This window comes from Galleria mellonella, unplaced genomic scaffold, assembly GCF_026898425.1.
Source record: "Galleria mellonella isolate WM207_F2 unplaced genomic scaffold, CSIRO_AGI_GalMel_v1 utg312, whole genome shotgun sequence".
NCBI lineage: Eukaryota > Metazoa > Arthropoda > Insecta > Lepidoptera > Pyralidae > Galleria > Galleria mellonella.
The window spans coordinates 3,368,379-3,396,210 of NW_026442074.1; the positions used below are offsets into that span (position 1 = coordinate 3,368,379).

At 34.4% G+C, this 27,832-nt stretch overlaps 3 protein-coding genes across 4 annotated transcripts in view; 1 reads left to right on the forward strand and 2 right to left on the reverse strand.

Moving 5' to 3' along the window:
* Positions 1-11,936, forward strand: part of LOC113513894 (fatty acid synthase-like) — a 30,299-nt gene extending 18,363 nt beyond the window's left edge. For both annotated transcript variants that reach the window (XM_052895933.1, XM_052895934.1), the window contains exons 24-40: positions 147-578; positions 837-986; positions 1,469-1,587; positions 1,812-1,962; positions 2,420-2,591; positions 3,027-3,139; positions 3,982-4,146; positions 4,792-4,961; positions 5,331-5,480; positions 6,333-6,533; positions 7,352-7,457; positions 7,750-7,900; positions 8,392-8,542; positions 9,318-9,462; positions 10,426-10,602; positions 10,873-10,975; positions 11,221-11,936. In XM_052895933.1, the coding sequence (XP_052751893.1) occupies positions 147-578; positions 837-986; positions 1,469-1,587; positions 1,812-1,962; positions 2,420-2,591; positions 3,027-3,139; positions 3,982-4,146; positions 4,792-4,961; positions 5,331-5,480; positions 6,333-6,533; positions 7,352-7,457; positions 7,750-7,900; positions 8,392-8,542; positions 9,318-9,462; positions 10,426-10,602; positions 10,873-10,975; positions 11,221-11,792 (3,228 nt within the window). In that variant the 3' untranslated portion in view covers positions 11,793-11,936. The remainder of the gene's footprint in view (positions 1-146; positions 579-836; positions 987-1,468; positions 1,588-1,811; positions 1,963-2,419; positions 2,592-3,026; positions 3,140-3,981; positions 4,147-4,791; positions 4,962-5,330; positions 5,481-6,332; positions 6,534-7,351; positions 7,458-7,749; positions 7,901-8,391; positions 8,543-9,317; positions 9,463-10,425; positions 10,603-10,872; positions 10,976-11,220) is intronic.
* Positions 11,937-12,325: 389 nt separating this feature from the next.
* On the reverse strand, positions 12,326-17,395 carry LOC113519297 (uncharacterized). The gene is made up of 3 exons (XM_026904358.3): positions 17,287-17,395; positions 13,333-13,407; positions 12,326-12,876 (listed from the first exon to the last, which is right to left on the reverse strand). Exons 1-3 carry the CDS (start codon positions 17,320-17,322, stop codon positions 12,355-12,357), a joined length of 633 nt encoding a protein of 210 aa, XP_026760159.2. The 5' UTR covers positions 17,323-17,395; the 3' UTR covers positions 12,326-12,354.
* Positions 17,396-23,624: 6,229 nt separating this feature from the next.
* LOC116412848 (RNA-binding protein 12) lies at positions 23,625-25,936 on the reverse strand. Its single transcript, XM_031908419.2, has 2 exons — positions 25,784-25,936; positions 23,625-24,567 (listed from the first exon to the last, which is right to left on the reverse strand). The coding sequence occupies exons 1-2, from the start codon at positions 25,841-25,843 to the stop codon at positions 23,977-23,979; spliced, it is 651 nt and encodes a 216-aa protein (XP_031764279.2). The 5' UTR covers positions 25,844-25,936; the 3' UTR covers positions 23,625-23,976.
* Positions 25,937-27,832: the final 1,896 nt, after the last annotated feature.

Here is a 27,832-nt window from a genome sequence, read left to right on the forward strand (position 1 = left end):
TTACACAATAGCAAATCTTGCTTGTGTCGATTACTATATTATAAAAATCTCTAAAATGATTGGTTTTATAAGATTTAATCATTATACATGTAACTTCAGAATGTTTATATTTTTATTGTCTATTTAATAACACGTTTCTGTTTTAGGTATGCCAATTGCTATATCAAATTCTACAACGCGACGTCTTTATTTTAAATTTAGAAGACCACTACAATACCTGTAAAGTGCGCCCATCAGCACTTTACAACGTCGTATCTGCACATAATTCAAAAGTTATGCGATTAGAATTAGCAAGATGGAGGCCAACAGATACGAAATCTCAAGTCACAGCGTTATCAGTTCGTACGCCTTCAGATATACCAATGCTAACTTCCACCAGATCATCGATTCCTCCAAATCACAAACTGTTAGTAATAACGACGTACCCTCTAATTCCTGGACTTAAAGATTTAATTTTATCATGGAGAAAGGATGTTGATCGCAATCAAGTATATTTAGTGACGATGAACAAGGAACAAGAAAGTCAGTGCTTAGACCAAATGCCTGAATTGGATCTGGCAATTAATATTTTTAATAGTGTAAGTGATTTTTGAAAATTCTATATCTTTATTATTTTTTGAGTGCTTATTGTGTTTATTTTCAGAAAATGCATCTAGATTTTTAATTTGTTGGATATAATAACCAAAGACTAGGTCCTTGGCTAGCCACACTGAGAATTTCTAATAGCTAGTTTTCTGCTGTGTGATATAGCTTACGAAGATCGTCGTAATTTCATTGAATCATAATGAAACACAATCCCAAAATTTTCTTCTAACACTTTTAACAATATTATACAGGGTGCGTGGGGTGGCGAGTACTATGTACCATGCATTGAAGAGCCTCGAGCAAATAGTGAAGTGAAGTTGGAGATCTCTCGTTTTGGAGATTTGAACTCGCTGCACTGGGTTGAGACGTCGGTACCTAAAAATACAGGAGTACCAGTAACGGTACGTAGTTGTTTATTTACTAAACGATATGACAGCTCTTATCAGCTTAAAAGAAGAGCTATTAGCCCTTTTGACATTGTAATAAAATTTACAGCACATTTCATGAAAAATTGTAACACATACACGAATTAATGAAACATTTATTGTAATAATCCACATTACAAATAACTAATGTGTATAGTAACCATGTTATCTGATTAGTATGGTTCTTTGAGAAGACGCAAAACCGAAAAGCTTTTTAGGTTTTGCGAGTAATTTCACTATTCCGACATTATATTGAGAGGTTCCGATTTCTAGCATTTCTTGGACATTGACGTCAAACAGCTTTGGTATTCTATATATATTTCTTGTCCTGTTAATGTTCCTATCATTATCTTTTTATTTTTACTATCCAACTACACTTTAATCTATATACTGGGTTGTATTGTCAATAGTTTCTATCAATAAATGAATTTTTAAATATAATTTAATATTCCGTACAGGTTCATTATGCTGGCATAAACAATTATGATCTGAGAAAAGCAACAGCAATTACTGATAAGGATGATGGCAAAACAAACACGAATTCATTCGGGATGGAGTTCAGCGGTGTTACTGATACGTATGTCTATTTAATTTAAATTGTGTTTATTGACAACTTTATCTGCATGATCAACATTATATTGATTTCCCAAGATAAAAAGATCTATGCCCTTCTCTATTCCAGATACAATATATATAGCAAATTCTATGACGGGTAGTTGAACTATACCGATATAAAAATCAGGCTAAAAATACACAGTAAAGAATTTAAATTTCTTTAACAAACTGTTATTAAAATTTTAGTGGTGAACGGGTAATGGGCTTATCACCCACTGGAGCTGTGATGACCAAAGTGCGTGCAGTGCCAGAATTATTGTGGCCAGTACCGGCTCACTGGACTCTCGAAGAAGCTGCTACCGTTCCTTTGGCTTATGCCATCGCCTTCTACTGTTTGGTGAGTAACTTTATATAACTTTAAAACATTATAACAAAATAACTTCTTGTTTTGAAAGAAATTATGAAATGTTCAAGTATTGAGTTTATGGATACAAGTAGAATTAATAAGTAATTAACAAACGATCTTGAAATACATATATATGCAAAATTAATTAATCGCATGTAATGTATGACGATGTAGTATTGCTAAGTTAACCACCATTTTATCTGATGATGATAGTGTACTCCATGATGATAATACCTGCCGCCAGTGGAGAACGAAATGATGAGGATAAACTCAAGTCCGTTGACTCATCATGTCGAGTACACCCTGTGTACGTGGTCTCCATGGAATTTCTTGTGATTAGTTCCTGAACTAATCACAATAAATTCCAGGGAGACCGGCGTCGATGTATATTGTATAAGAAATCTCAACGAGGACACTGCTAACTTGAAATGTTTCAATTGTCGTACAGGGTATCAAATGCAAGTTATTACCAGGAAAGTCCATCTTGGTGCACGGTGGTACTGGAGCCGTGGGTCAAGCGATTATATCGATCGCGTTAAACTTCGGCTGCGAAGTGTTCGCCACTGTTGGCGATGTCCGGAAGAAGCGCTACTTACGGAAACTGTTCCCTCAAATACCAGGTTTGTATGAGTATGCAGGAGATAAAAATTTTGATTTGCAGAAATGACAGACGTGTGGTATTGACGTCCTTGGTAGTGTGAGGTTTAACATTCTACCTCACCAACTGATGGTTGCGTATTTGATTCCCGCGCAAAATAAACATTTGGATTCATAAGTAAGAATACAAATGTCACTGTTTAAAATTTTCTTTTTTCATAATATATACGTATTAACAAATGGATTCAAGTATAGATATATGTAAGTTATCGAATATCACCTATTGTACAAGTTCTGCTTAATTTGAACAAGATGGTACTGTGTAAAATTGTTTGGGCAATTCATACTTAATTATTTATAATCCATATTTTACTATTCACAGTCAAATTGTACTACAAAAAACAACAAATAATTTAACTTCTAAATAGATATATAAAATTCGCATATAATTGTTACAGAACGCCACATCGGAAACTCCCGGGATCACACGTTTGGTGATATGATATTGACAACAACGAAAGATAGGGGTTGCGACATCGTTATTAGTTGTGTCAAAGATAAATTAAGAAATGTAAGATTTTATTAATATTAAATCATCATCATCAATACCATCATAAATTATTCTATATATATATATATATATATATATATATATATATATATATATATATATATATATATATATATATATATATATATATATATATATATATATATATATATATATATATATATATATATATATATATATATATATATATCAATCCTTACCGAGTTAATTTTTTCTTATTGTATCCTTTAAACATTGTGATAACTTAGTGAAAATAACACAAATTTACAGTATTCATCAAAATCGATTCATCATTAAGATTTGGGTTTTTTGCTTTTAATTTTGTTCTCGACCTAGCTATATCATATATCACTGTAACTGTTTTAGTTCCACCTCTTTCCCTATATCTATCCACTTTCTATAATCATTACTGTTTCAGTTATGTCGTCTTCATCTTTTTTGTGTCCATAAGCTAAACCACCATTCCTTCATCTTATCACTTAATGCTAATTTCTTTGTATTCATTCCTTTCAACATCTCGTTACTTTACATTCTCAAATACTCTAAATGAATTCTTATACTCTGATTTGCGCCAGCAACTATCTAAAGACCCTTTTTACACAACTTCTCAATAAAGGAGTGTAAAGTGTCAATGTATAAACGTGAATTTGTGGTGGAAGGTGGAATAAATCCACCATAACTTTAAATGCTTGAACAGATTTGCATGTATATAATATCGTTTGAATCCATACATATTTGCTACAAATTTATTGGAAGTAGTTTATAAATTTCTGAGGACAGTTGTGTATTTTAATATGTGGTCCAAAATCTACTTGATTAATTATTTCAATACTTTTATCCAGACTTCCCTCAACTGTTGCGCACCCTGCGGCATCACCATTGACTTATCCCTCATTCCAAATGAAGAGAAGTTCAGATTTGGCATGTCCAATTTGATAGACTGTAGACATTACATGCCTGTTGATTTCTCTTCTATATTCTACTACAACAAGCAGGACGAAATTAAGGTAATGTTTTAATTTTTCTACTTAAAATGGGTATTTTTTTATTTTAAGATGAATTTATGCTTGATCTTATCTCATAGTAAGTGGTGATAAAGATCTAAGATAATTTGGGCTATACTAGAAAATAGTAAATTCTTTTTGTTTGGAAAACAAACCGATAAAGGTGATAGTTTGTAGAATTACATTGTCTTGCAAATTTTTTAAATAATTGAAGTCTTGATAAATCATCCACGTGATGACACTTATTGTTTATTTTTCTCTTTAGAATGTCGTAAAAAGCTACTTAGCGAATAATGTATATTATATTAGCGCAAGAAAAAGGAAACGACAAATAAAATTTAAGATTAAAACCATCCCAATAATTGTAGATTAATATCCTTCTCATGTGATGAGGCTTGTAGATCTGTACTCTAAGTATCGCTCATCGCGAAATTCGAAGTTAAATCCACAATGACAGTAGTGTTACATAAGTTAGGTTGTTATGGGACTCCTAATAAATTATTACGATGTAGCCTATAAAAAATTTATTAGACTAGTCAAGCTCGTGCTCACATCACGACCGCTCCTTATTAAGGGTCCCGATGATTCCAAATATAATCGAGCATTCTCGACTAAAGTCAATCCGTCAATGATGATTTGATATTCCAGAGCATCCAATATATGATAAGCGAAGGTATAGAGCGTGGATACGTGCGCCCATTGTCCCGCATCACGTACGGAGCGCAGGAGGCCGCGCGAGCCTTCCGCCTGCTGGGCGCTAGTCGACACCGCGGACGCGTGCTGTTGCGGCTTTGCGACTCATTCCAAGCGCAGCCCAGGTATTTATCGTTGTTATGCTTATGTCTATATCAAAATAAAATAGTCTTATGATTTCCTAGTACACAATCATATGAACTAAGCATATTTTTATGCGATCTGAATGACAAACAAGCTGATGGCCTACCATATTCATCAAAACATTCAGGGCATGTTAACAAGTGTGTTGGATCATTGGTTGTTTCTTACTCTGTGCGTATAACCTCTTTCACACAATCCATCGACTTTTTTGAGTCCTTCTCTTAAGTTGCTTCAAACGAATCATTCTTTGTGAGACTTAATCCTCAATCCTTCTCATAACTTGTTCATACCAATTAGCATCCGTTTTCTCGTTAGTCATTTATATTATGAATTCTTTCCATTTCATGCAGGATAAAGTGTTCCCCGGAATATTCTCATCTAGTACTCTGCGACGATGACTTCTTTGGGCTACAGTGGGCCGAAAGACTGGTGAGCCGCGGGGCGACGAAACTACGTTTGCACTTCTCATCTGTTTCATCATACGTATTTTATAGAGTTCAGTAAGTAACATTTTGTCATGACCAGATACGTTTGTCTAAAAGAGGCAAATTCGTCAAAGAACTCAAGAGATCATTTATGAAAATAGTGAATTTTCAAAGACGATCAGTTTTTCTGCCTATCCCGTAATAAAATTTGGATCAAGATCCATATTATTATATCGTCATAGTCGTAGAATACTGACGGATCTATATATGTAATATTTGTCAGATCCGTCTGTATTCTACGACTATGACGATTTGGTTATAGTAAACTCGTAATTATTTTACATTGATTACTTTTGATGTGTTCGTAATATTTGAATGATTTTATATAAATCAAATCCTATATAAAATTTACTAAATCTGCATTCTTAATATTGTTGCAAACATAAAAGTGAGTTTGTTTATTATAATCAACAATTTCGAATTTAGCATTTGGGAATGATATAGACCATATCCCAGTCATGTAGAGGAAATCCCAGACGAAATTGAGTATTATATAAATCTGATATCTGATATGGGATCTAATACCTGATGCAATATTGGAATTAAAATATAATTTCATGAAAAGGCTATGGGTAAAGCTATTGTCAACCAACTTTTAAAAAGAAGAAGGAAATCGGTTCGATTATATTTTTTATGTTCGTTACCTTTTAATTCCATTATTTATATACCGATTTGGAAAATTCTTTTTTTTTATTTGAAATACTTTAAGATATTTTATTGAACATACTTTAAGATTCGTCCTATAGAAATGTTTTCAAAATCAATTTAATAGTTTAGTTTATGAATCAAAATAACTAATTTTGCTGCGATTGAAATTGGTGTTTTTTTTTTCGTAGAATAAAATTTTAAATTATTTAATGTCTCAAGGTCATGGCAAGCGAAAGGCATAGAAGTTCAAGTTTCCACTGAAGATGTGAGCTCTTCGACCGGTGTCCAGTCTTTACTGGAAAACAGCAACAAGATGGCGCGCGTAGAAGGCATATATGTGATGGCCACAACCGACAAAACGGACCAGAACAAATTGTCATATTTGGACACGGTTTCGAGGAAATTGTGCCCATCACTGAAGTATGTATCTTTCTATTTGTGTTTTTAAAGCTTCTCTCTAATTAGTGAAGAAAATCTGCCTTATCAATTTGCAATGCTCATCTACTCCTAGATTTTGCGGAATCAAAATTTTTTCTGTGACCAACTCATCTCTTGCCACCAAATTATATCTGTCATGTCTAAGTACATGACCAAGATACGAAGTTTTTTGCTATATAGGAGGGAATAAACCGGAAAGAGAATCTCAAAGTTTAATAACTCGACAGAGGTATAAATCTGAAATGAATATGAATTGGGGAGTGTTCTGAGGAATTGTTCGGATTAATATCTGCTGCTGTTAATTTTCACCACCATTCAACCTGGCATAAATTAAAGTTCCATCCCTACTAACTAGATTAGTGATGGTCTTCCACCGTGCATTTTCCAAGGCACTTTCTTCTACGCACAATTACTCTCTGGAATCAATTTCCAGCAGCAGTATTTCCGAAACGATACGACATCGTAAACTTTAAAAAAGGAATATATTCCTTTTTAAAAGACCGGCAGCGTATCTACAGTGCTTTTGGTGTTACGAGTGCTCTTGGGCGACAGTAGTCACATACCATAAGGTGAGCCATCGTTTGCTCCTTGTATTATAAAAAAATCTACTAATCTTTTGGTGTGCGCAGTACTGCGTACTGCGTGTAGGAGGTCATTGAAATCAGCACGTGATATGTAGTTACTTTTTACCCTCGTTAGTGAACATATTCCGGTCACGCAGATGAAGTCGCAGGCAAAGATTAGTGCTTAGTACAAAACAATGGATTATAGATATGTGATAATGCTACTGTTGACGACAGGTACTTCTGTGTGGTGAACACCAACGGTAGCGGACAGGAGACATGCTTGGTTCGCGCCGCCAACAATCTGCCTGCCACCAAACTAACTATACCACCTATCGCCAAAGTGAGTAATACACAAATTGATATAAACGTACATTTTAAAATGCGAAAGAGAGAGAGAGAGATAGGGAAGAGAGACGAAAGAGATATTTACGAGTAAGTGACAAATGAAAAAAGTTGAACGATAAGACGTAACCGACGGAGAGTTTATACAAATGTCATCTGCTTGGGTACCTCTATCCTATTTTCTTTTCTGGATAATAATGGAATGGTAACCCTGCCCGCGCTAACTTACTTAGTTTATATTCTGAAAGTTCGATTGGATATGTAACATTATTTTTTCATTTCATATACAGAAAGATGTCCCCAGCACTCCAGATACGATATCCTGGCGTAGCGGTGTAGATGTAACGGAGCGTGCATTGCGGACTGCACTCCCAGTTTTGAAGGCGTATGCCCGACCAGTACCGCCACCTTCACTACTGCAGCAGATTGTAGCTATCGCTGGTATGTTTACTTTATTTATATGGTGAATATAAATAAAAAAAAATATTTCAATCATGACAAAATATGAAACCAACACGGAAGCCTAACTAATGATAGTAAGTAAATATACGTAGGTACAAACTTTTGATAGACAAACTTTGGCATATGTTACAGTTTTATTAATAGTATTTGTATGATATTTGTATGATCTCATCATTATCATCATCATATCAGCCGTTAATCATTCACTGCTGAATATGGGCCTCCCCCATAAACTGTCTCGAGCCATCTGCATTTGTATGATGTGGATCATACAAATTACTATCAATAAAGCTGTGTCCAATTGTGTATTTTATAATAAACAAAGTAAATTAAAAATAATTATAAATCCTGAGTTTACTGCCGGTTCTTTTCGATAGAATACTAAAATTTAGAGAGAGAATTGTTTATCGATTAATGGTCTAAATAAGAAAAGGTGATTTCTAGTCTAATTTAATAAATTTTATTTTCAGATATTAATTTGCCACCCAATGTCGAGCCCACAACAACACTTCAGGACCTGAAGGTTCAAGATGAGAAGCTGACAGCAATTTCCTGCTACTTGAGTGACACGTATAACATTTCATACGACGAAGAGCGTATACCATCTTTAACAATACAGAAGTAATTGATGATTTATTATATACGTAACAAATGTATTTTAGAACAATAAAAATATGCGTATGCCTACAATATCTAATAGAGTAGTCAGAGGCAGTCAACGTTTAAGTTGTGGTAAACGTAATATTCGATATGCCCACATTTCGTCGAGTATAAAAATATCCAACATGGCAGAAAGCAAGCTAATTGCCATCAATTTGGTTTATTGTCGGTGTTTTCAATCACCAGAGAGTTGGTCAGAATTTTAAATTGACGCTAAATGTGACTGTCTGATTCGAATTCATGACCTTTGCGATATTTGACAAGGAATAAAGAAAGCTATAATATATCTTAAGCTAAAATGCTCTCGAGAACGATCTTTGAAACGTTATTATACTTTTAATAAATTAGAGAAAGGAGTGGGAGGGGAATAATCTATTATAGTAGTGTTAAAAAAATCCTTATATAAACGATAAAAAATGTCCAACAAAGTTTTGATTTATTTATCTATTTTTTTTTTGATGGGTGAAAATGGTATGGTAACCCCGCCTGCGCTAACGGAATACGCTGGCGGAGCACCAGTGAAGGGTGATAGATGAGAATGAAAACAGGCCAGTTAGCCCATCATGATGAATTCATCAGCAATTAACCATGATAGTTTCCAAGGGGAACCGCGAGGAGGTCGACCTGGTTGGGTATATTGCTAGCAGTGGGATTCTCAGTCTCTATTACTAACAATCCCTTTCCCCCCTATTTATTTATTTATGTAACCATCTAAAAACTATATTATACTTACCAGGATCGCAGAGCTACAAGAAGTTCTGTTTCCATCAGAATTAAAGAAGGTCAAGGGTCTGCATACGTTTTTCTCATACGTAGACTCGGATGAGCTTCTCGCTACCACCGAAATGGTGTCTATACCAACCCTCGCTAGCAGTACTATGGTGAGTTTCACATAGTCTTAAGTCTTTTTTGTCAGCAATATTTTATGCAAGTTTGAATGGCAGATAAACTGACGCACGCTAGTAATTGACATCTATAGATATGAACAGCGTCATGGATAAAACACAATACATTTTTTATGCTACAATTGGCAGACAAGTTAACAGTCTATTTTACTGAAAATGGTAACTGTCATCTATATATATGAACCACACCATAGGCATTACAGTTTTTTTTATACGACTTAGAATGGTAAATAAGCTGACGGCCCACCTGATGGAAAGTGGTAAGCGTCGCCTATAGACATGAGCAGTAGTATACACAACAGACTATACTGTTTCCGCCGATGATACCCCCCATGCGTTGCCATTCCTGAGGACTCAGGTGTTATTCCTCTGTACCCAGTAAATTCACGCCATATCCCATCCTTCAAACCGAAACACAGTCATGCAAACACAACTGCTTCACGGTAGAAACACGAATGGGACAGAGGTACCTAAGCGATCGACTTTTGTACAAAGTCTCCCTCTGGTGATGTGATGTGATGTGATGCCCATTATACCCCTCATGTGTTGCCATCATTCTTAAAGACTGTAATTTTTTTGCCATATCCCACCCACACTTTCCCGTTGGTGTCATAGAAGGCTACTAAGAAAATGTTTAAGGGATAGGCAGCAGCGTTCCTCTTTAAATATCACCAAAACCTAACTGCAGTTGTCGACCCGCCTGCCAAGCGTGGTAACTACTGGCAAAATACTTCTATAGGGAAAGGCCTATATTCACCAGTGGATGGTTAACGGTATAATGTGATGATGATGGTGATGAAGTAGCGGGCAAAATAATATTACTATAAGAACTAGTAAGAATGAGTGGAGCAAACGTCAAATGTCTCTGACAATGTTTTAGTCGGATTATACTTACCAGGACATAATAAATATCAGTATATTTTTTATCTATCTTTGTAGCGAGAAGATGAATTGGACACAACGCAAACCTACATGTGCTGCGTGCCAGGACTTGAAGGTCATCGCTATAAGCTGCACAAACTGTGCGATCGACTCAAGCTGCCGGCGTTAGTGCTCCAACAGGGATTGGATTGTATCGGCGAGACCGTTCCTGAAATGGCCGAAAGATATGCCAAGGTAGATATGAAATATTTAACGGACGATAGATTATTTATGTTATTTTAAATGGCGAATAAGCTAATAGCTACTTTCTTTCTATACCACAAAGATGGCAAACAACAAAGATGGTGATGATCACCTTTTTTGTTAAGTGGTAAGGTAATTGTCAATAAAAATTAAAAATAAATTAAACTTAGAAATATTTTTAGGGAATGATAGTCCATGACTTTCCTTATTATGTAGTTCTATTGCCTAATTTTATTTTCATGTCAACAATTCATGTTCCAGGTGTTACTAAAGAAAGCGGGCTTGAAAGACACCTTTTACTTAATGGGCTACGAAAGTGGAGTAATAATAGCTTTGGAGATAGCAAAGATTATTGAAAAACAAGGTAAGGAGAAATGGTAATTCGTCCATCTTATCTAACCATGTCTTTTAAATTTATTAAATATATTAACAATCACACAAATTATACTAGTAATGGTTCAAATAATTCAAATACATGCTATGGTACTAAATCTAGAATTTCTTTTGCAGCCTTTTAAAAACGTTAAAAATGTAAATAATAATCTTTAATCTAGATTCAAAACAATTTAATACTTTTATTTTAACTTTGAAATAAATCTTTCACGGCAGGTTTGACTGGCATGGTATTTTGCGTGGGCGCAAGTCCTGAGGATTTCCTGGAAATGCTCGAAGACGAGTTGAGCGAATATAAAACGGAGGAGGAACTACAAGATGCCATCACTCAGCACATGTTCACCCTCATGGGCGGCACTACCACCGCTGGAGTCCAAATGGACCTTCATCAGTACTCAACTTGGCGAGAGAAGAATGATGCTTGTGTTAGAACGTTATTGGGCCATGTACCTCATTCGGCACAGTACGCCCGTGCTAACATCGAAGAAGCATATACACGTATATCACTGTTAAGGCAATATAAACCCAAACCGTACGCATTGCAGTCGCAAATTGTGCTGCTGCAAGCATCTGCAAATCACTCTCTACGAAATACAATACAACAGTACTCCCAGAAGCCGGTCATAGTGTATAACCTTGATACACCCCTCGCGCATGTTTCTATAGATCTGCGATGCTCTAACCTTATCAATAGGCACCTGCCTGTGGAACTGCTCGAAGCTTTCAATAGAAAGAACATCTGTGAGACTTACATAACCAACGCTGACACGTTCATGATGGAAGGTTAAATGTTATAATGGGTGTTGGGGTGGACTGATTAGAACCAAGTTTTGTTATTGTTTTAAATTATGACTGAATATTATCTGGTAAATAATAGCTCATTGGTGTCTTGACATATTGTGGGGAAAATAAATATATTTCTATAGTATAAATTGTTTTATTTCAAAATATTCCTTAGTTGAGAATGAGATAACATCCTTATTTTAAATTAAAATCATAAAGCCACTTTCCAATGTTAAACATAGACTTCTTCCTATTAAGAGGCGGATTGGCAACAGCAGTTAGGGTTTGGAGATGGATTTAATGACAATAACACAAAGGACATTTAATTCCCATCCTCAAGATTTTTGGAAGAGGTGTATTGACACGTGGTAAAATTGTATTATTTAAAAAATAGATTTTTTTAATATGAAACAGAAATTTCAAAGGCCATGGAATTTTCTAATAAGTAAGACAAAAATATAAAGTTGTTTAATTTTAATTAAAAAAACATACAAAAACTAATTCTAAACATAAAAAAAAACTAAATATCACTAAATAAAGAGGTACTAATATCACAAAATATAAAAATTATTCAGCAAACGTCTTAGACAATTTATCCACGACTATTCTAGTTCTTTCTGAAATATATTGGTCGATCTCTCCGAGTACTTTAACTACGTGTAACATCTTTTGCACTCCCTTCCTGAATTTCTCCAATCTCTCCGCACTTGATTCTTCTTCGTAATCTTTTGGTCTAGTAAACAACATAGCTGACCCCACTTTGGGTGGCGACAATGGACCGTCGAGAGTTGTTCTCAAATTTGGCACTTTGAATTTTGGAATTCCCAGTTTTGGAACTTTGAATTTTGGTAATGGAATATCTGGAATAAAACCTTTGGGCGGAGGAAGAGATATAGGTACATGGGTATTTTCAAAGCTGTCCTGGTCTGACTCTGAATCTTCTAATACGATTTTCCCATCCCGGATTGCATCAGGAATGGCTCCGTGTATTAAGTCACAAAATGAGTCCACATCTAAACTGTCTCGCCTACTGTCTAAGTAGCCTTTGGTGTAAGATTTAGATTTTAAATTCAAACCAAGCAGTGATCCCTGTAATAGTAAAACAATATAAGATTACATTTATTTTCACTCTTTTCATGATAAAATAAATAGTTATATAATAGATTATATAGATAGAGCATCACGTCTCTAAAACGGGTCATCTTTTTGTCAGCTAATTATCGAATTAGCTGACTCGTTTTTTTATCAGTGTTCTGTATACTTACGCATACAATGTATCTTGATATATTATTTAATAAAAAAAAAAAGTGTTTACGCATTAAAAAGATGCGGAAGTTATAAGTGAATTATAATATATAAAATTGTAGTAAAGTTTTAAAACGTGTATGCCTGTTTAATAGTGGACAGGTAACGGCCGAAATGATGATGATTATGAAAGTTTTGAAATAAATTTAATAATGAAATTAGTGGTAATAATAATAGTTAGGATGCTATCCATTAAATAGAAAGAAAGACTTGTGATAATAGGATCCGAAAATAACTAACCTTTTCTTTGGAGCCACAATCAATAGTTAAACGAACTGGTGGTGGTGGTGGCGCCGTTACAGCATTTAGGTCCATCTGAAATAATTTACAGTGATTTTACAATCTGGCAGATTGCATTTAAATAAAATATAAGGTAACACTGGTACTGCTGATGTCTATAGCGACGGTTACCACTTTCTATCAGGTGGGCCGTCAGCTTGTTTACCATTTTAAGTTGTATAAAAAAAAAACACAGTACAATTTAAAAGCAATGCAATTTAGAATTGCAAATAAGATAATAGCCGATTTTGTACACAATAGTTATCATTGCCTGTAGTCTCATGGACATTACAGAATGAATAGACTGTTTACTTATTTATTTGCCAGAGGGAAACTTTGCACGAAAGTCGTTTACTTGGGTACCTCTGTCCCATTCGTGTTTCTACAGTGAAACAGTTGTGTTTACACGATTGTGTTTCGTTTTGAAGGGTGGGATATGGCAGTGAATTTACGGGGTACAGACGAATAACACCTGAGTCCTTAGGAATGGCAACACATGGAGGGTATCATGGGCGAAACAGTATACTCTGTTATGTCTATGGTAATGGTCATGTCTATAGGCGACTGTTACCACTTTCCATCAGGTGGGCCGTCAGCTTGATTACCATTCTAAGTTGCGTGAAAAAAAAAACCAACCAGTGTAGAAGTTATCCTAGAGTCCACACTTTGTCATGGAGTCTAGTCTCTTCTCAAGTAAGCTTTTTCAAAATAGATGTAACTGTGTAAAAATATTTAATATTAGTTTTTATATACAAATCTCTCTCTCTCTCTCTCTCTCACTGTGTGTGTGTGATGTGTGTGTGCGTGTGCGTGTGCGTGCGCGTGCATGTGTGCGTATCCGTGCGTGTGTGAGTATATGTGTGTGTGTGCGTGTCATTATCACCATTCCTTAACACTAAGGTCAATCACATACAGTAGTAATCCTTCCATACATTTGTAAATGAATACACTCTTATCAGGGTTTCGTTGTAAGGGTTTCCAAGAAATTTGGTTCGTTATTAATCAAGTGAGTAAGAGTTTTAATTTAGGTCAAACCGTCATTGTCTTTTTAGGGTTCCTTAATACAAAAAAAATATGTCGGTTGGTGAAGAGAGATGTCTTTTTTCGGCCGACTTCAAAAATAAAGATATTCCCAATTAGGTTGTATATTTTTTAAATTAATTAGCTGATAACTCCGTCAGTTCTAAACCGATTTGGAAAATTATTTTTTTATCTACTACGACATATTTACAGTTTAGTCACAGAGAAATTGTATTAAAAGGTTCAGTCCTTTAGTTTTTAAATGAAAATAACTAGTTTTGTCACAATTGAAGTCAGTTTTTGTTGTGGGAGTCAATTTTTATTGTGTATCCTTATACCTATATCTGTTATAACGCTAATGTATCAGGGGTGTTCTTCTCTAGAAATCTGGCCGATTCTAGAATAAGGGCATACGGGTATGCGACCCCGGCCTCCCGAGCCGCTGCAGTGTCCCAGTCCTTTCCGCAACTGCAGTATCCCCCTCCCCCTTTCCTTTCCCACATAAGTCCCTTATTTCTCTCATTTATAAATTTCCTTTACGCATTTCCAACGTTCCCTTCCTTTCTTTCTTAATCCTTTCCTCTATACCGTAGGCGATGGAAACCACTAACAAATGCATTCCCAAAGAGGAGGCCAAATCTTTTTCTATTATGGATAAAACCATATTACACCGACCTCAAATAATAATTGGGATTTTTTTTATACAACTTAGAATGGCAAACAAGCTGACGGCCTATAGGCATGAGCTGTACCATGGACATAACAGAGTATATTGTTTCGTCCATGATACCCCCCATGCGTTGCCATTCCTGAGGACTCAGGTGTTATTCCTCTGTACCCTGTAAATTCACGCCATATCCCACCCTTCAAACCGAAACACAGCCATGCCAACAGAACTGCTTTACGGTTGAAACACGAATGGGACAGAGGTACTCAAGCAAACGACTTTTGTACAAAGTCTCCCTCTGGGATAAGGGTAGGAAGATAATGATGATCTGTTATAACGCTAGATGTATGTTTAGAGAATAACATATAATTAAGTACTTGATTAATTAAGTAATTAGGTATTTGAAATTAAAATCTTCCCATTAGGATATTGTTTTCCATATTCATTATTATTATTCATTCATGAAAAGTATTTTTTAGGATTCCGTATTTCAAAAGGAAAAATGGATCACTCGCGTGTCTGTCTATCTGTCCGTCTATCATAGTCAATTTACTCGGGAACCACTGAACCTGAAGTTTTTAACTTTAGGCCCCCATTTACCTTGGTGGTATTTGGTGAAATGTGGAGAGACCAAATATCACCAATCCCGTTAAGAGAAATTTTGACAAAATGATGTTTTGCTTTTATTTTCCAGTGAAATGAGAGATTCGTGGGACTGAATTGAATTAAAATAAGTTCCGTAAAATATGTAGATACGTGCGTTGGGTCTATCTACTTGTTTGACTGTTAATAGGTTATGTAAGTTTTCATTTTTGTACTGATTTACCACTTCGATTTATTTCAACTGAAGTATGTTTTCTAAAAAATCGATATAATATTTTTGATTTATAGAGATATACGGAACACTATTTTGCGAGTCTAACTTTCTCTTAACCGATTTTATTTCATGTGACTTAAGACTTTTTTTGTAGAAGGAGAACAGATTGTTAGTAACTGCGATTAGTAACCCTAATGCTAGCAATACAGGGTGTAAGTAGGTCGACCTCCTCGCGATTCTCCCTGGAAACCGTCGTGCACAGTTCTAAGTGAATCCATCATGATGGGCTAACTGACCTGTCTTTTCATTTTCACCTATCATCCCTCAATAGTGCCCCGCTTGCGTATATCGTTAGCGCAGGCGGGGTTACCATTCAATTACCATTCATTTATAAAACACCTTGTTTATTATTTTATTATTGCTTAATACTTTTTTAAATAAATGTTTATCTATATTTGTTGTTTTTTTATATAATTTCCTTATATACACATAAGGTTACAACTAAGTAACAAATAAAATACTTTAAATATACTATCGGGATTTAATGTGTAATATATAGGTATAATGTAATATTTAGGTAAATGTAAGCATGTACTATTTACCTACAAAAAAATTACAACACGTTAAGTCCCAATAGTGTATTCAAAATATGTGTAAACGACGCGAAAATATAAAATTAACTAATAAATAAAATAGAAATTACACTATACAATGATATTACTTCAATCTTCATGAAATTAAATAATAAATAAAAGAATAGCAAATTATGACGCCTGTAGTTGTTCATGTCTATAGGCGACAGTTACTACGTCCCATCAGGTGGGCCGTCAGCTTGTTTGCAATTTTAACTTATATTTAAAAAAATTAAAGCGTATCTATAATCATAGAGATTTAGTTTATACCTATATCATCACTCCTTAGTTGCTGGACAGATTTGGATAAACTTTTGCATAGGAATACATATTTAGAGTCATTATTTGTGCATAACTTAAATATTTATTCAACAGTATATTTGTAAAGCCCATATTCTGGTCCCGGCATAGAATGGGCCACCCCTTCTTTTCCCGTGGGTGTCGTAAGAGGCAACTAAGGGAACTTAATGGTCGAGAGATGAGCAGCAGTCTCTTTTAAAACATCACAAGTGCCTAACTGCGACTGCCAATTCGTCTACCAAGCGTGACAACTATTGGCAAAAGCCAATATGGGGAGGCCTATGTTTAACAGCGAAGAGTTTATTGTTGAATTTTTTCATACCGCTCAAAATTGCACACTATGTATCTGATACTCTCTTCGTCCACTTTCATGCACATGTATTCCTCCTCTAGATGCTACATCACACATAGATAACACAAACACGTCCAATTACAACATCAAGATATTTCGCAATCGATTCATAATATTCGATACCAACCACCACCAACACCGCCACAGCCACGTATCGGTACATATCCGATTATTCACAACAATCGATGCATTTTATCGCGTCCGCCGCGATCCACGATCGATCACGTAATAATTGTTATTAGGATGAAACGGTTGTGTCAGCAATTTGACTGGCAATTAGTGATGCGCTCATTCGATAATAACTAGTCAGCTAATTGAATAACTATTTAGTAGCTATTAAAAATATTTTTCATAACTTAGAAAAATCTGTTTAAGTGAAATTAATTACTAATTTATTAATAAATTACATTTTAAACTTACTATATATTATAAACACAAAATTTTCTGTGAATGTATGGATGAATGTTTGTTAATTTTACTTTTACTAAATGGGTAGCTAAGTTATATGCTAACTTAACAGAAAAAGAACTGCGAGAAACAGCTAGTTAATAAATAAAAATTATTTATATATTCTATTTTCCTGTATTAATAATAATAACAATATTAAACTTAATAATTATTAGAATATATATTTAAAGTCATATAAGAATGTAATATATTATTTTATCATATTTCAACATTGTACGTGTATGTATTGTATTCATGAGGAAATCTTGTCTACTTGCATAAAATATATATGCATATTCCTATTACTGATGAAAATATATTTAAACTAGTGCACAATGGTACCATGGACGAAACAGTATACTTTGTTATGTCCATGGTACTGTTCACGTCTATAGGCGACGGTTACCATTTTCCATCAGGTAGACCGTCCGCTTGTTTGCCATTCTAAGTCGTGTAAAAGAAAACAACTTGAAATGTATATTTTTGAGAATTGAATTGTTATAAATTGACCTAGTTATTTATCCTATAATAAAGTTTAAAATTTTGCTTCTATATTTCCATGGGAATATCAATTAACAGGCGATTTGGTCCGGTTTTTCACAGGTAGAAAGAATTTTCTAAAATAATATATATATTTTACTCGATAATAATATAGCTTTTTATAGGCGAATTTAAGTTTATCCGTTATAAACAAACAAACAAATATTTCCTCTTTATGATATTGGTATAGATACTAGTATAGTATTATATTATCTGTGGTATAGATAAGAGATTTTTTATACAATATAATTGTCTCTGCGTACATTATGTAGTGGTCATTGACTATGTCCCGAGTTACCATTTCTTTTGATTATGAAACAATAAACTTATTGTTCCGATTATTGTTATTGTTTTAAAATTAGTTCAAATCGGACAGGTCAAAAGCATGATTCATCAGCACGGTTTCTATATTTATTTGTCATTATTCCTTTACCTGTTATATATTATAATTTCCAAATTTCTTTTATAAAATCATCTCATTCAACGATATTAGAAAAATAACACTGTTCTGTAAGTATTTAATTAATAATGTACATCCATGCATATTTGTTTTTTTTTTTCTAATTAGACAAATATTTTATCATAGTCGTAACTAGTCACTCGATCACATCACTAGTGTCAGTGCGTCTCTACATTTAAACATTGCTATGATTATTCAATAATCAATTATACACCATCTTATCTGTACAACGTGTGTATGTTGCAAGTCTTTCCGTAAAAGGGTGTTTTGGATCATGCAGTGGCTAGTCAACTGTTGCTATGCGAGCGGCCTAGTGTTTTATTTATTTGTGAAGTATTATTACGAGAATGAAGTTAAAATCGCTACTGGTAACCTTGCTTCTGTTTGCGGCTGTCATAAATGCAACTCAGGTTAGACTTTTTTTAATAAGAAAAAAAAAAATGGCAATTAAGTGAATTTTGAAAAATTATTTCACTAGAGGGAGACTTTGTACAAAAGTCGATTGCTTGGGTACCTCTGTCCCAATCGTGTTTCAACCGTGAAGCAGTTGTGTTTGCATGGCTGTGTTTCGGTTTGATGGGTGGGATATGGCGTGAATTTATTGAGTACAGAGGAATAACACCTGAGTCCTCAGGAATGGCAACGCATGGGGGGTATCATGGGCGAAACAGTATACTCTGTTATATCCATGGTACTGCTCATGTCTATAGGCGACGGTTACCACTTTTCATCAGGTGGACCGTCAGCTTGTTTGCCATTCTAAATAATATAAAAAAAAAAAACAATAAATTTATCGCTAAAATTACAATTTTAATTTGATAGTTTAGTGAAATTATTATATTATGGATGATTTACAATTAAATTTAAAGTATTTATGACGCAGTTCTGTTGAATATTTAATTTATACTAATAAGTATAATTATAACAGAATCGACATACAATAATTATACATAATTGCTATTAACGACATATATACATAATTACTATTGCAATCTTTTGGAGGAAACATTATGTAATTACGTATTACAATAATATTCTCATAAAATTGTATATTTTCGAAATTCTGAGATAAATTCATCACTTAATCACTTCAATTAGTATATAAATCTAAGATCAATAGTAATAATCAATTGCAATTGATCATTTTAAAATTCCGTTACGTACCTCTTTAATAACATAGTTTTATACTTATCTCTCTGTTTTTCTCTCTTTCCCTTTCTTTTCTAACAAATTCATTACTTGAGCAAAATAACGCAATAACTAACACGTGCATAAAAGAAACGTATTTATTGTAGATCGTTTTATGAATCACTATCAGTTTTATTTAATGCAAATTTAAATATATAAAAAAAGTGTCTTTACTGTATTGCACTTTATATGCAGTCATATTTATAGGAAAAAAGAAATATCTTTTAAGACGATCCGCAATTTTTAATCTGGGACTGGGACATGGACTGGGATAAGGAATGGGATAGAGGTACCCAAGCAATCGACTTTTATACAAAGTCTCTGGTGTATAGTCTCCCCTTAATAGTGAAAACTAAGTATTACCAAGATGAGTATCAATAAAATTATAAATATATAATGGCTAAAGGGCACGCTTCTAAACCAAAACCCAATAAAAAACACCATCATGTCTATTATGTGATTACCACTTAATATCAGGTGGACCGTCAACTCTCCTGCCATTCTAAGTCTTGTAAAAAAATGATTTAGTTAGATGCTTACGCCTAAACAATTTTCTTTCAGGGCAGCATCTTGTTGAAGCACTCATTGCTGCGCCCGCGCACCCCGGAGCCGTGTTTCACGTGTCGCGCGCAAGACCGGCCGTTCGCCTACCCGCTAATCAAGTTTTTCCGCAAAATCAAGGACATATTTGTTCGAGGGCTCAACGTAATCACGGCTGACACCAAAGATTTTAAAACGAACTAATTAAGTGAATTTAGACCATAGATCTACAAGAATATAGATGACGCATGCTTAGTTGATATGCAAATAACCGTGTCGTTATACCTACCTGCTCACCAAGTTTTTCCCCAAAATCAAGGACATGTTTGTATAAGGGCTCAACGTAATCACGGCTGACACCAAAGATTTTAAATCGGACTAATTGAGTGAATTTACAATATAGACCTACAAGGATATAGATGACGCACACTCAATCGATATGAAATTAAGAGTGTCATTACACAACTATTTGCCTCGACGGAAAATATTTCAGAATATACGTCATGCTTAATGATGTTAAAAACAGGTTGAGAGACCCGCTTTCTGATAACACTGCTTCCGTGAAATTTAAATCGTTAACTTTGCCATTAATATCATATTAGCTGTTAATTAACCATAGACTCCCTCATAGACTGCCACAGAGAGTAGTCCTGAGCCACCTGCGTCCACTAACTCTCTGCAATGCATTTAAGGTCATTGCTCCACATAGTGGGGGATCATCCTACGCTGTGTTTAGGCTTGCCACTTGAGATCCTTTTTTCCTCGTCTTTCGTTGGCAATTTTTTTTACAACACAGGGGCAAACGAGCATGCGGCTCACCTGATGGTAAGTGACTACCGTCGTCCATGATCACCCACAACACCAGCGGCATTGCAGGTGTGCTGCCGGCCTTTTAAAAAGGAATATACTCTTTTCTTGAAGATTATGTTGTCGTATCGATTCGGAAATACTGCTGCTGGTAGTTGATTCCAGTTGGCATTATGTAAAACTAAAACTAAGAATTTACCCATGCTAAACAATAAAAATGGTTTTAATTTTAAATAGGTAGTAAATAAGTCATAGAACATTGTATTAAACGAGAAGGTTTCGTAAGTTTTATGTTTTATTATAATACAATATAAAGTTCCTTACTATTTTATTTATATTATTTACTAGTGTTAATGTTATTGATCTCTGTAGATAGTTATTTATCGGAATACTTATTAAATGATTTTATTCACATATTTTATTATTTTTAATTGTTACCTTTTTTTTTATACAACTTAGAATGGCAAACAAGCTGACGGCCCACCTGATGGAAAGTGGTAACCGTCGCCTATAGATATGAGCAGTACCATGGACATAACAGAGTATACTGTTTCGCCCATGATACCCCCATGCGTTGCCATTCCTGAGGACTCAGGTGTTATTCCTCTGTGCCCTGTAAATTCATGCCATATCCCACCCTTCAAACCGAAACACAGTAATGCAAACACAACTGCTTCACGGTAGAAACACGAATGGGACAGAGGTACCCAAGCAATCGATTTTTGTACAAAGTCTCTCTCTGGTAACTGTCTTAGATTTTATTTTTTAACCGATTTTACAAAAGAAGGACTAATTCGGTTATATTTTTTTATGTTTGTTACCTCATAACTCTGTCATTTATAAGTCGGTTTGGAAATTTATTGTTTTATTAGAAAGGATAAAATTTTAACTAAATAAATATTTTATCAAAATCGCTTTAGTATTTTAATTCTAAAAACAATATAAATAATTTTTGCGTTCAAAATCAGTGTTTTTGTGGAACAAAATGTATTTGTTGAGAATAAAATGGAATAATGATCCCGCTTGCGCAATAGAGCAAACAGGATAAATAAATAGGTGTTTTTTATTAAAATGGTAACCTAGTCTGCGCCTGTAAGAATGAAAGGTCAGGTGTTTTTTAATGAGTGAAAATAGAATGGTAACTCCGCCCGCGCTATCGGTATACCGACAAGGCACCAATGGAAGATGATAAGTGAAAATGAATGCGGGTTAATTGGACCACCATGATGAATTCGACAAGAATTGACTATAATGGTTTCCAGGGGAACTGCATGGAGATCGACCTGATATGGTGTATTGGGGCTGGGCTATTAGACCTCATTACTTACAATCCCTTTCCCCTTTAAAAGGCAGGTTAGCTCATCGTGATGAATACATCTGGAATTCAGTACAATAGCATACTTATAAATTATGAGTACCAGTGACGTATGATAGTTCAGGATGACCTTAATTTACAGTATTTTTTTTAATGGATGATAATTAAATGGTATCCCCGCCAGCGCTAACGGTATACGCCGGCAGGGCACCAGTAAGGGATGATAGGTGAAGATGAAGCAGGTCAGTTAACCCATGGTGATTAATTCAACAATAAATTAGTCACGATAGTTTCCAGGTGGAATCGGGTGGAGGTCGACCCAATTGGATTTATTGCTAGCAATGGGGATGCTAATCCCCATTACTAACAAACCCTACTCCCCTCAAGTTACAGTATTATGACGAACCAGGAGGAAACGCTTAAAAGTCGATATGACAGGATAATTTGCGAGCAATTCCAGATAGCGTCCCATGTCAAACAATCTCTTAGCTTTAGGCTCTCGATCGAGGTAATTTAAGAAACAAACATTTCAAAACTGGCTCAAGTCTGGATGTACTGAGTTGTGCTGCTTGTTTTTCCTTTCTTAATATAACATATCCTAACTTGAAGATGAGGCGACTGTGTCATTGTTTGGTACTTTTAAATGGTCACGTATAGTGCGGTTTCAAAGAAGTTTTCTTTCGCCAACGCTCAGGCTGTGGAATGAGCTCCCTAGCGAAATTTTTCCTAAGGGGGTTCTTCAAAGAGAATACATTAAGGTTTCCTCAGGGTCGGCATCGTACACCTATTACAAGCGTCTATAGGCTAAAGCGAACGTTTACCATCAGGCGGGCTGTATACTTGTTTGCCACCTACGGTTTATAAAAAAAAACTGATTATCAACGCACAGCCAAAACTACTAAGTTTAATAAAGTAAATTTGAATTTGGTACATTATTTTATATTTATTTATTTTATTATTTATTTTATAACATAAGCATTCGCTTAGAGAGGAAATCTTCTCTTGTCTCTGTCTTGTCATAAATATGACAACTTCAACTTAAAGAGGAAACACGACACCATAAGTGCAAAGCCGCGGGCAATGCCTAGTTTATTAGAAAAGTGTACTTAAGCATTTTACACTGTACGGCAATATAAAAGAAACAAAATAACAAATTTAATTTCGTTTATTTACATCTACATATATTCAAAAATTAAATAGTTTATCGTAAGTACTTCTTAATTAGTTTAATGAATTAGTTGCACCGACAAGAGGAAACTCTTAAATGAAAATGAAATGAAGTACTTCTTACTTACTACTTATGTGTATTAATTAGTGGAAAAATTACAACTTAATTGATTCACATTTTTAATAAAAATATTTTATTTCATCTAATATGTTTGTTTTTATACTCAATTCCAATATTTAATATCATTCAACAAGAATGAATACGACATTACATTAGCTAGCTATAAGTTTGTAAGTAAAAATACTTTGTTTTTTATACAGTCTCTGATATTTTTGTTCTCTTTCCCTAGATTCTAAATAATACATTTTAATATTCTCCTAAATTCAGCACCAGTTATTGTACCTCTGTTTTTTAATTCAGTCAATTTGTCCACAATATTTTTACTTATTTTATCATCTTTTCTTTCAAGACTGGGGCACGGAACTGTAACAGTATTTATTTCAGAACCTAAAGCCTTCTGCAAACGTGTTTTGCCTAAAATGGGGAATTTAAGGGGCTTTAAAAGTTTCTTTAACTTTATAGAAGGAATGAGTGGGGGTATTCTGGGCAATACAGGAGGTACCAGTGGTAACGGGGGTAATATTGGAGGTAATATAGGTAATAGAGGTAGAAGAGGTAATTTTGGAATGACTGGAGGTACTATAATAGGAGGAATGATTGGAACTTGAAGCTTGGACGACGATAATAGTGAAGGTTTTGGAAACTTAAATGGAGGTTTCGATGGTAATTTTGGTAAAGGTAATGAAGGTAATGGATTTGATTTGCTATTAATGTTAATAAAAATAGGGGAGTGCCGATTGTATTTCTTGATCGATATTGGATTCGTGAGAGGCTTCAGATCACCAGCGATTAAGCCCAAGTTGACTGCATGTGACATTTGAACCTGGAAAAAGAAAAAAAAAATCTTTATTATAAATCGTAAAATGGCAATCAAGCTAATAGTCCATTGGATATAATGTAGTATGTACATATAAATAGTAACGTAAAAATTAAGAAAATTTACTTATGACCTTTATTTTTACCTTAACCTTTAATTACTGTAGTTTATTAATATATGGCTAGATTTGGGAATGCCATAAGTTGATCGGTACCTTTTCCGAATTACATAAAAGCAAAACAGTTGAACAATTTTTTTATACCACAAAAGTGGCAAACAAGCATACAGCCTGTCTGATGGTAAACGTTTACTGTAGCCTATGGACGCCTGCAACACTAGAAGTTCACGTCAGTTCACGTGCGCTTTATCGACCCTGAAGAAACCTTAATATACCCTTTTTGAAAACAAAAACTTATAGAAAATTCCTTTGAAACCGCACTGTACGTGACCATTTAAAAATGCCGTAATATTTTTCTTTATGACATTTATAATAGCAATCTAGCTAAGAGTGGTAAATGTCGTCTATGTATATGATCCGTGTGCTTCCGACATAGAATAGGCCATCCCTTTCATTCCAGTGAATGTAAGAGGCGACTAAGGGAGGGCGAGGGATGCGTAGCAGCGTCCCTCTCAAAACATCTCTAAAGCCTAACTGCGTTTGCCAATCCACCTACCAAGCGCGGCAACTACTGGCAAAACGCCCCTAGGGGGAAGCTTATGTTCAGCAGTGGACAGTTAAGAGCTGATATGATGCTGTATATGACCAGCACCGTAAACAATTGTACATCATACACAGCTTGCTGCGTTGCTATTTCTGAGGACTATGGTGTTATAGCTTTGTACTCTATAATTAAACTGCTGTACCTATATCTGAGAATTTGTCATAGTTGAGGTATTTCCTAAAGACTACACAGTATGGGATTCTTCAAAAGGGTATATTCAAGTTTCTTCAGAGTTGGCAATGTGCACTTGACACCCCTAGTATAGCAGGTGTCTGTATAAGCTACAGTGACTGTTTACCATCAGTCGGACTGTATGATTGTTTGCCACCCTTGTAGTATAAATAAAGTTGCATCACTATATCTACTCATTCATACTCTTTGTCTATACACCAAGATGATTAACGCCAAACTAAAACTTGGCATGAAAAAGGTCGTAGACAACTTTTATCTTAATTATACAAAAAAACTAATGTAGTTTGTATAAAAAAACTTATACTTACTGTCAAAAAAATTAGAACCGTTTTCGATATTTGTAAAAACAAACTATTACACACGACCATAATGTTTTGTTATTCAATTGTTTTAAACCCGTTTTTCTATATCCATTCTTTTTTATACCAAAGGTGTTATTGTACAGATAATGATCTTGTTATCGTCTCCTGGAAGAGATTAAACACGTTATATAATAAAATAAATTGAAACAAAAAGGATATTTTACACGTCATGGGTTTTTCGCGCGTGACTTTATTTGTTTTTGTTATTTTTTCTACTTTTTCTCAATGGCAGTCCGTCGCCTTTGTTACGACTATTTCTACTAGAGTTATGTATAAGAGGCTGGTACTGGAGAGGAAAATTATGTTTAATTATTACTGTTATCAACAAAACTCACACCGTCTCTCTTAAAGAGAGAAGATGACAAACTAACTCCCGGCAGAAGCACATTCAGTCGGGGTTTAGGGAGAGAAACCGGCGTACTATGCGGGCAGTATTTAAGTGTACCTCTTTTCTGCATCTTTCTCGGGAGTGAGCCGCCTTGAGATGTTTTATCTTTTTATCAGTTTCAGCTTACACGAGGTGATGCAATTATTATTATTATTATTATCTTCTTTACTTTTCATGCCTCGTTTCCAAAAAATTTTTCACTCGAAAATTATAATTTTCTACCTCACAGTCATTTGATTCAATTTATAAGGGAGCCATTTTTCTCTCTTTTCTTTTATTAATACTTTTGGTAAAAAGATGGGCAAAGGAAACAAAGTCTATACAGCCCAGACTGATTTGAAAGTTTCTTTATTCAGATCTAAATATGGTTGAATTACTTTTGTATGTTTGTAACCTCATTTCTCAACAACTCTGATATTTAACCAATTTAGGACTTTTTTGCCTTAAAGGATTTACTTTTAGGTTGATTCCATAGAAACTTTATTAAAATTCATTCAGTAATTTAATTTTTTAATTAAAATAACTAGTTTTACCACAGTTGTTGCCGGTGTTTGTTCTTTGTTCCTTCTCTATAAGTTTTATTAAAAATTTCAAATCGATTCCGTATATCTCAAGTATTCATTTACCAAAGAAAATCACTTAGTTTTTACATTATTTTCATCCTCGTCACCATATCAGCTATTATCCGTCCACTGCTGAACATACGCCTCCCCCATAGAATGCAATAAGCAACAATCTTGAGCCACCTGCACTATACTGACTCCTTGCAGTGCATATGAAGTCATCACTCCATCTAGTAGTAGTAGTGGTGGATTATCCTACATTACATTTACTCGTACAGGATCGCCACTCAAGAACATCTCTTCCCCATCGATGATTAATTTTTCGAGCTATGTGACCAGCCCATTGCCATTTCAGTTTGCTTTTACTTATACACTTATATAGAATTATATATCAGTATGTAAATAAGTTTGTTTCTCATGTATTTCTTGTAATTGTTTATATCTATACTAAGTTTACTATTGTAATCTTTTGGAGGAAACAGTAAAAAGTCTATCTATATATCGAAGTACAACTAATTGCAGAAAACAATTTTGATCCAATAATTTCACGATATATTCAAATGAAAAAGTAGATTACGCTCCGAAAAAAATCAGCATAGTTACTTTTTTTTAGTGATAAATTAGATATTTATCCCTCTATTTATGTATCTACATGTTTATCGCAGAAATTTATTCATTCATTTGTTTGAGATACTATTAACAATACTACTCATATACCAATAATTTAAATAATTTATATAAATCTAGAAGGCGGAAAAACATAGCTAAAATGAATAAGTAAATATCACTATTATATAGAGTAAGATGCAACTAAGGGAGGGTGAGGAATGGGCAGCAGCCTCTCTCTTAAAATATCTCCAAAGCTTAACTGCGGTTGCTAATCCGCATATATATTATATAAAAATTTATTTATTTGCTAGAAATGTGGTTATAATAATGGTCTTAAATATAATAGATCTACACATTTCGCCTTATCTAAAGGCATGCAAATTTAGTATTATAATTTAGTGGCTTACGTATATTAATAGCCTAGTAGGATCAATC

Coding starts and splice junctions, on each gene's coding strand:
- LOC113519297 (XM_026904358.3), bottom strand. CDS start 17,322: ATGTACCGATACGTGGCTGTGGCGGTGTTGGTGGTG. Junction 13,408..17,286: donor CTGTGGCGGTGTTGGTGGTG/GTTGGTATCGAA, acceptor AAATTATTTCAG/ATGGACCTAAATGCTGTAAC. Junction 12,877..13,332: donor ATTGTGGCTCCAAAGAAAAG/GTTAGTTATTTT, acceptor TTACTATTACAG/GGATCACTGCTTGGTTTGAA.
- LOC116412848 (XM_031908419.2), bottom strand. CDS start 25,843: ATGGTCGTGTGTAATAGTTTGTTTTTACAAATATCGAAAACGGTTCTA. Junction 24,568..25,783: donor CGGTTCTAATTTTTTTGACA/GTAAGTATAAGT, acceptor TTCTTTTTCCAG/GTTCAAATGTCACATGCAGT.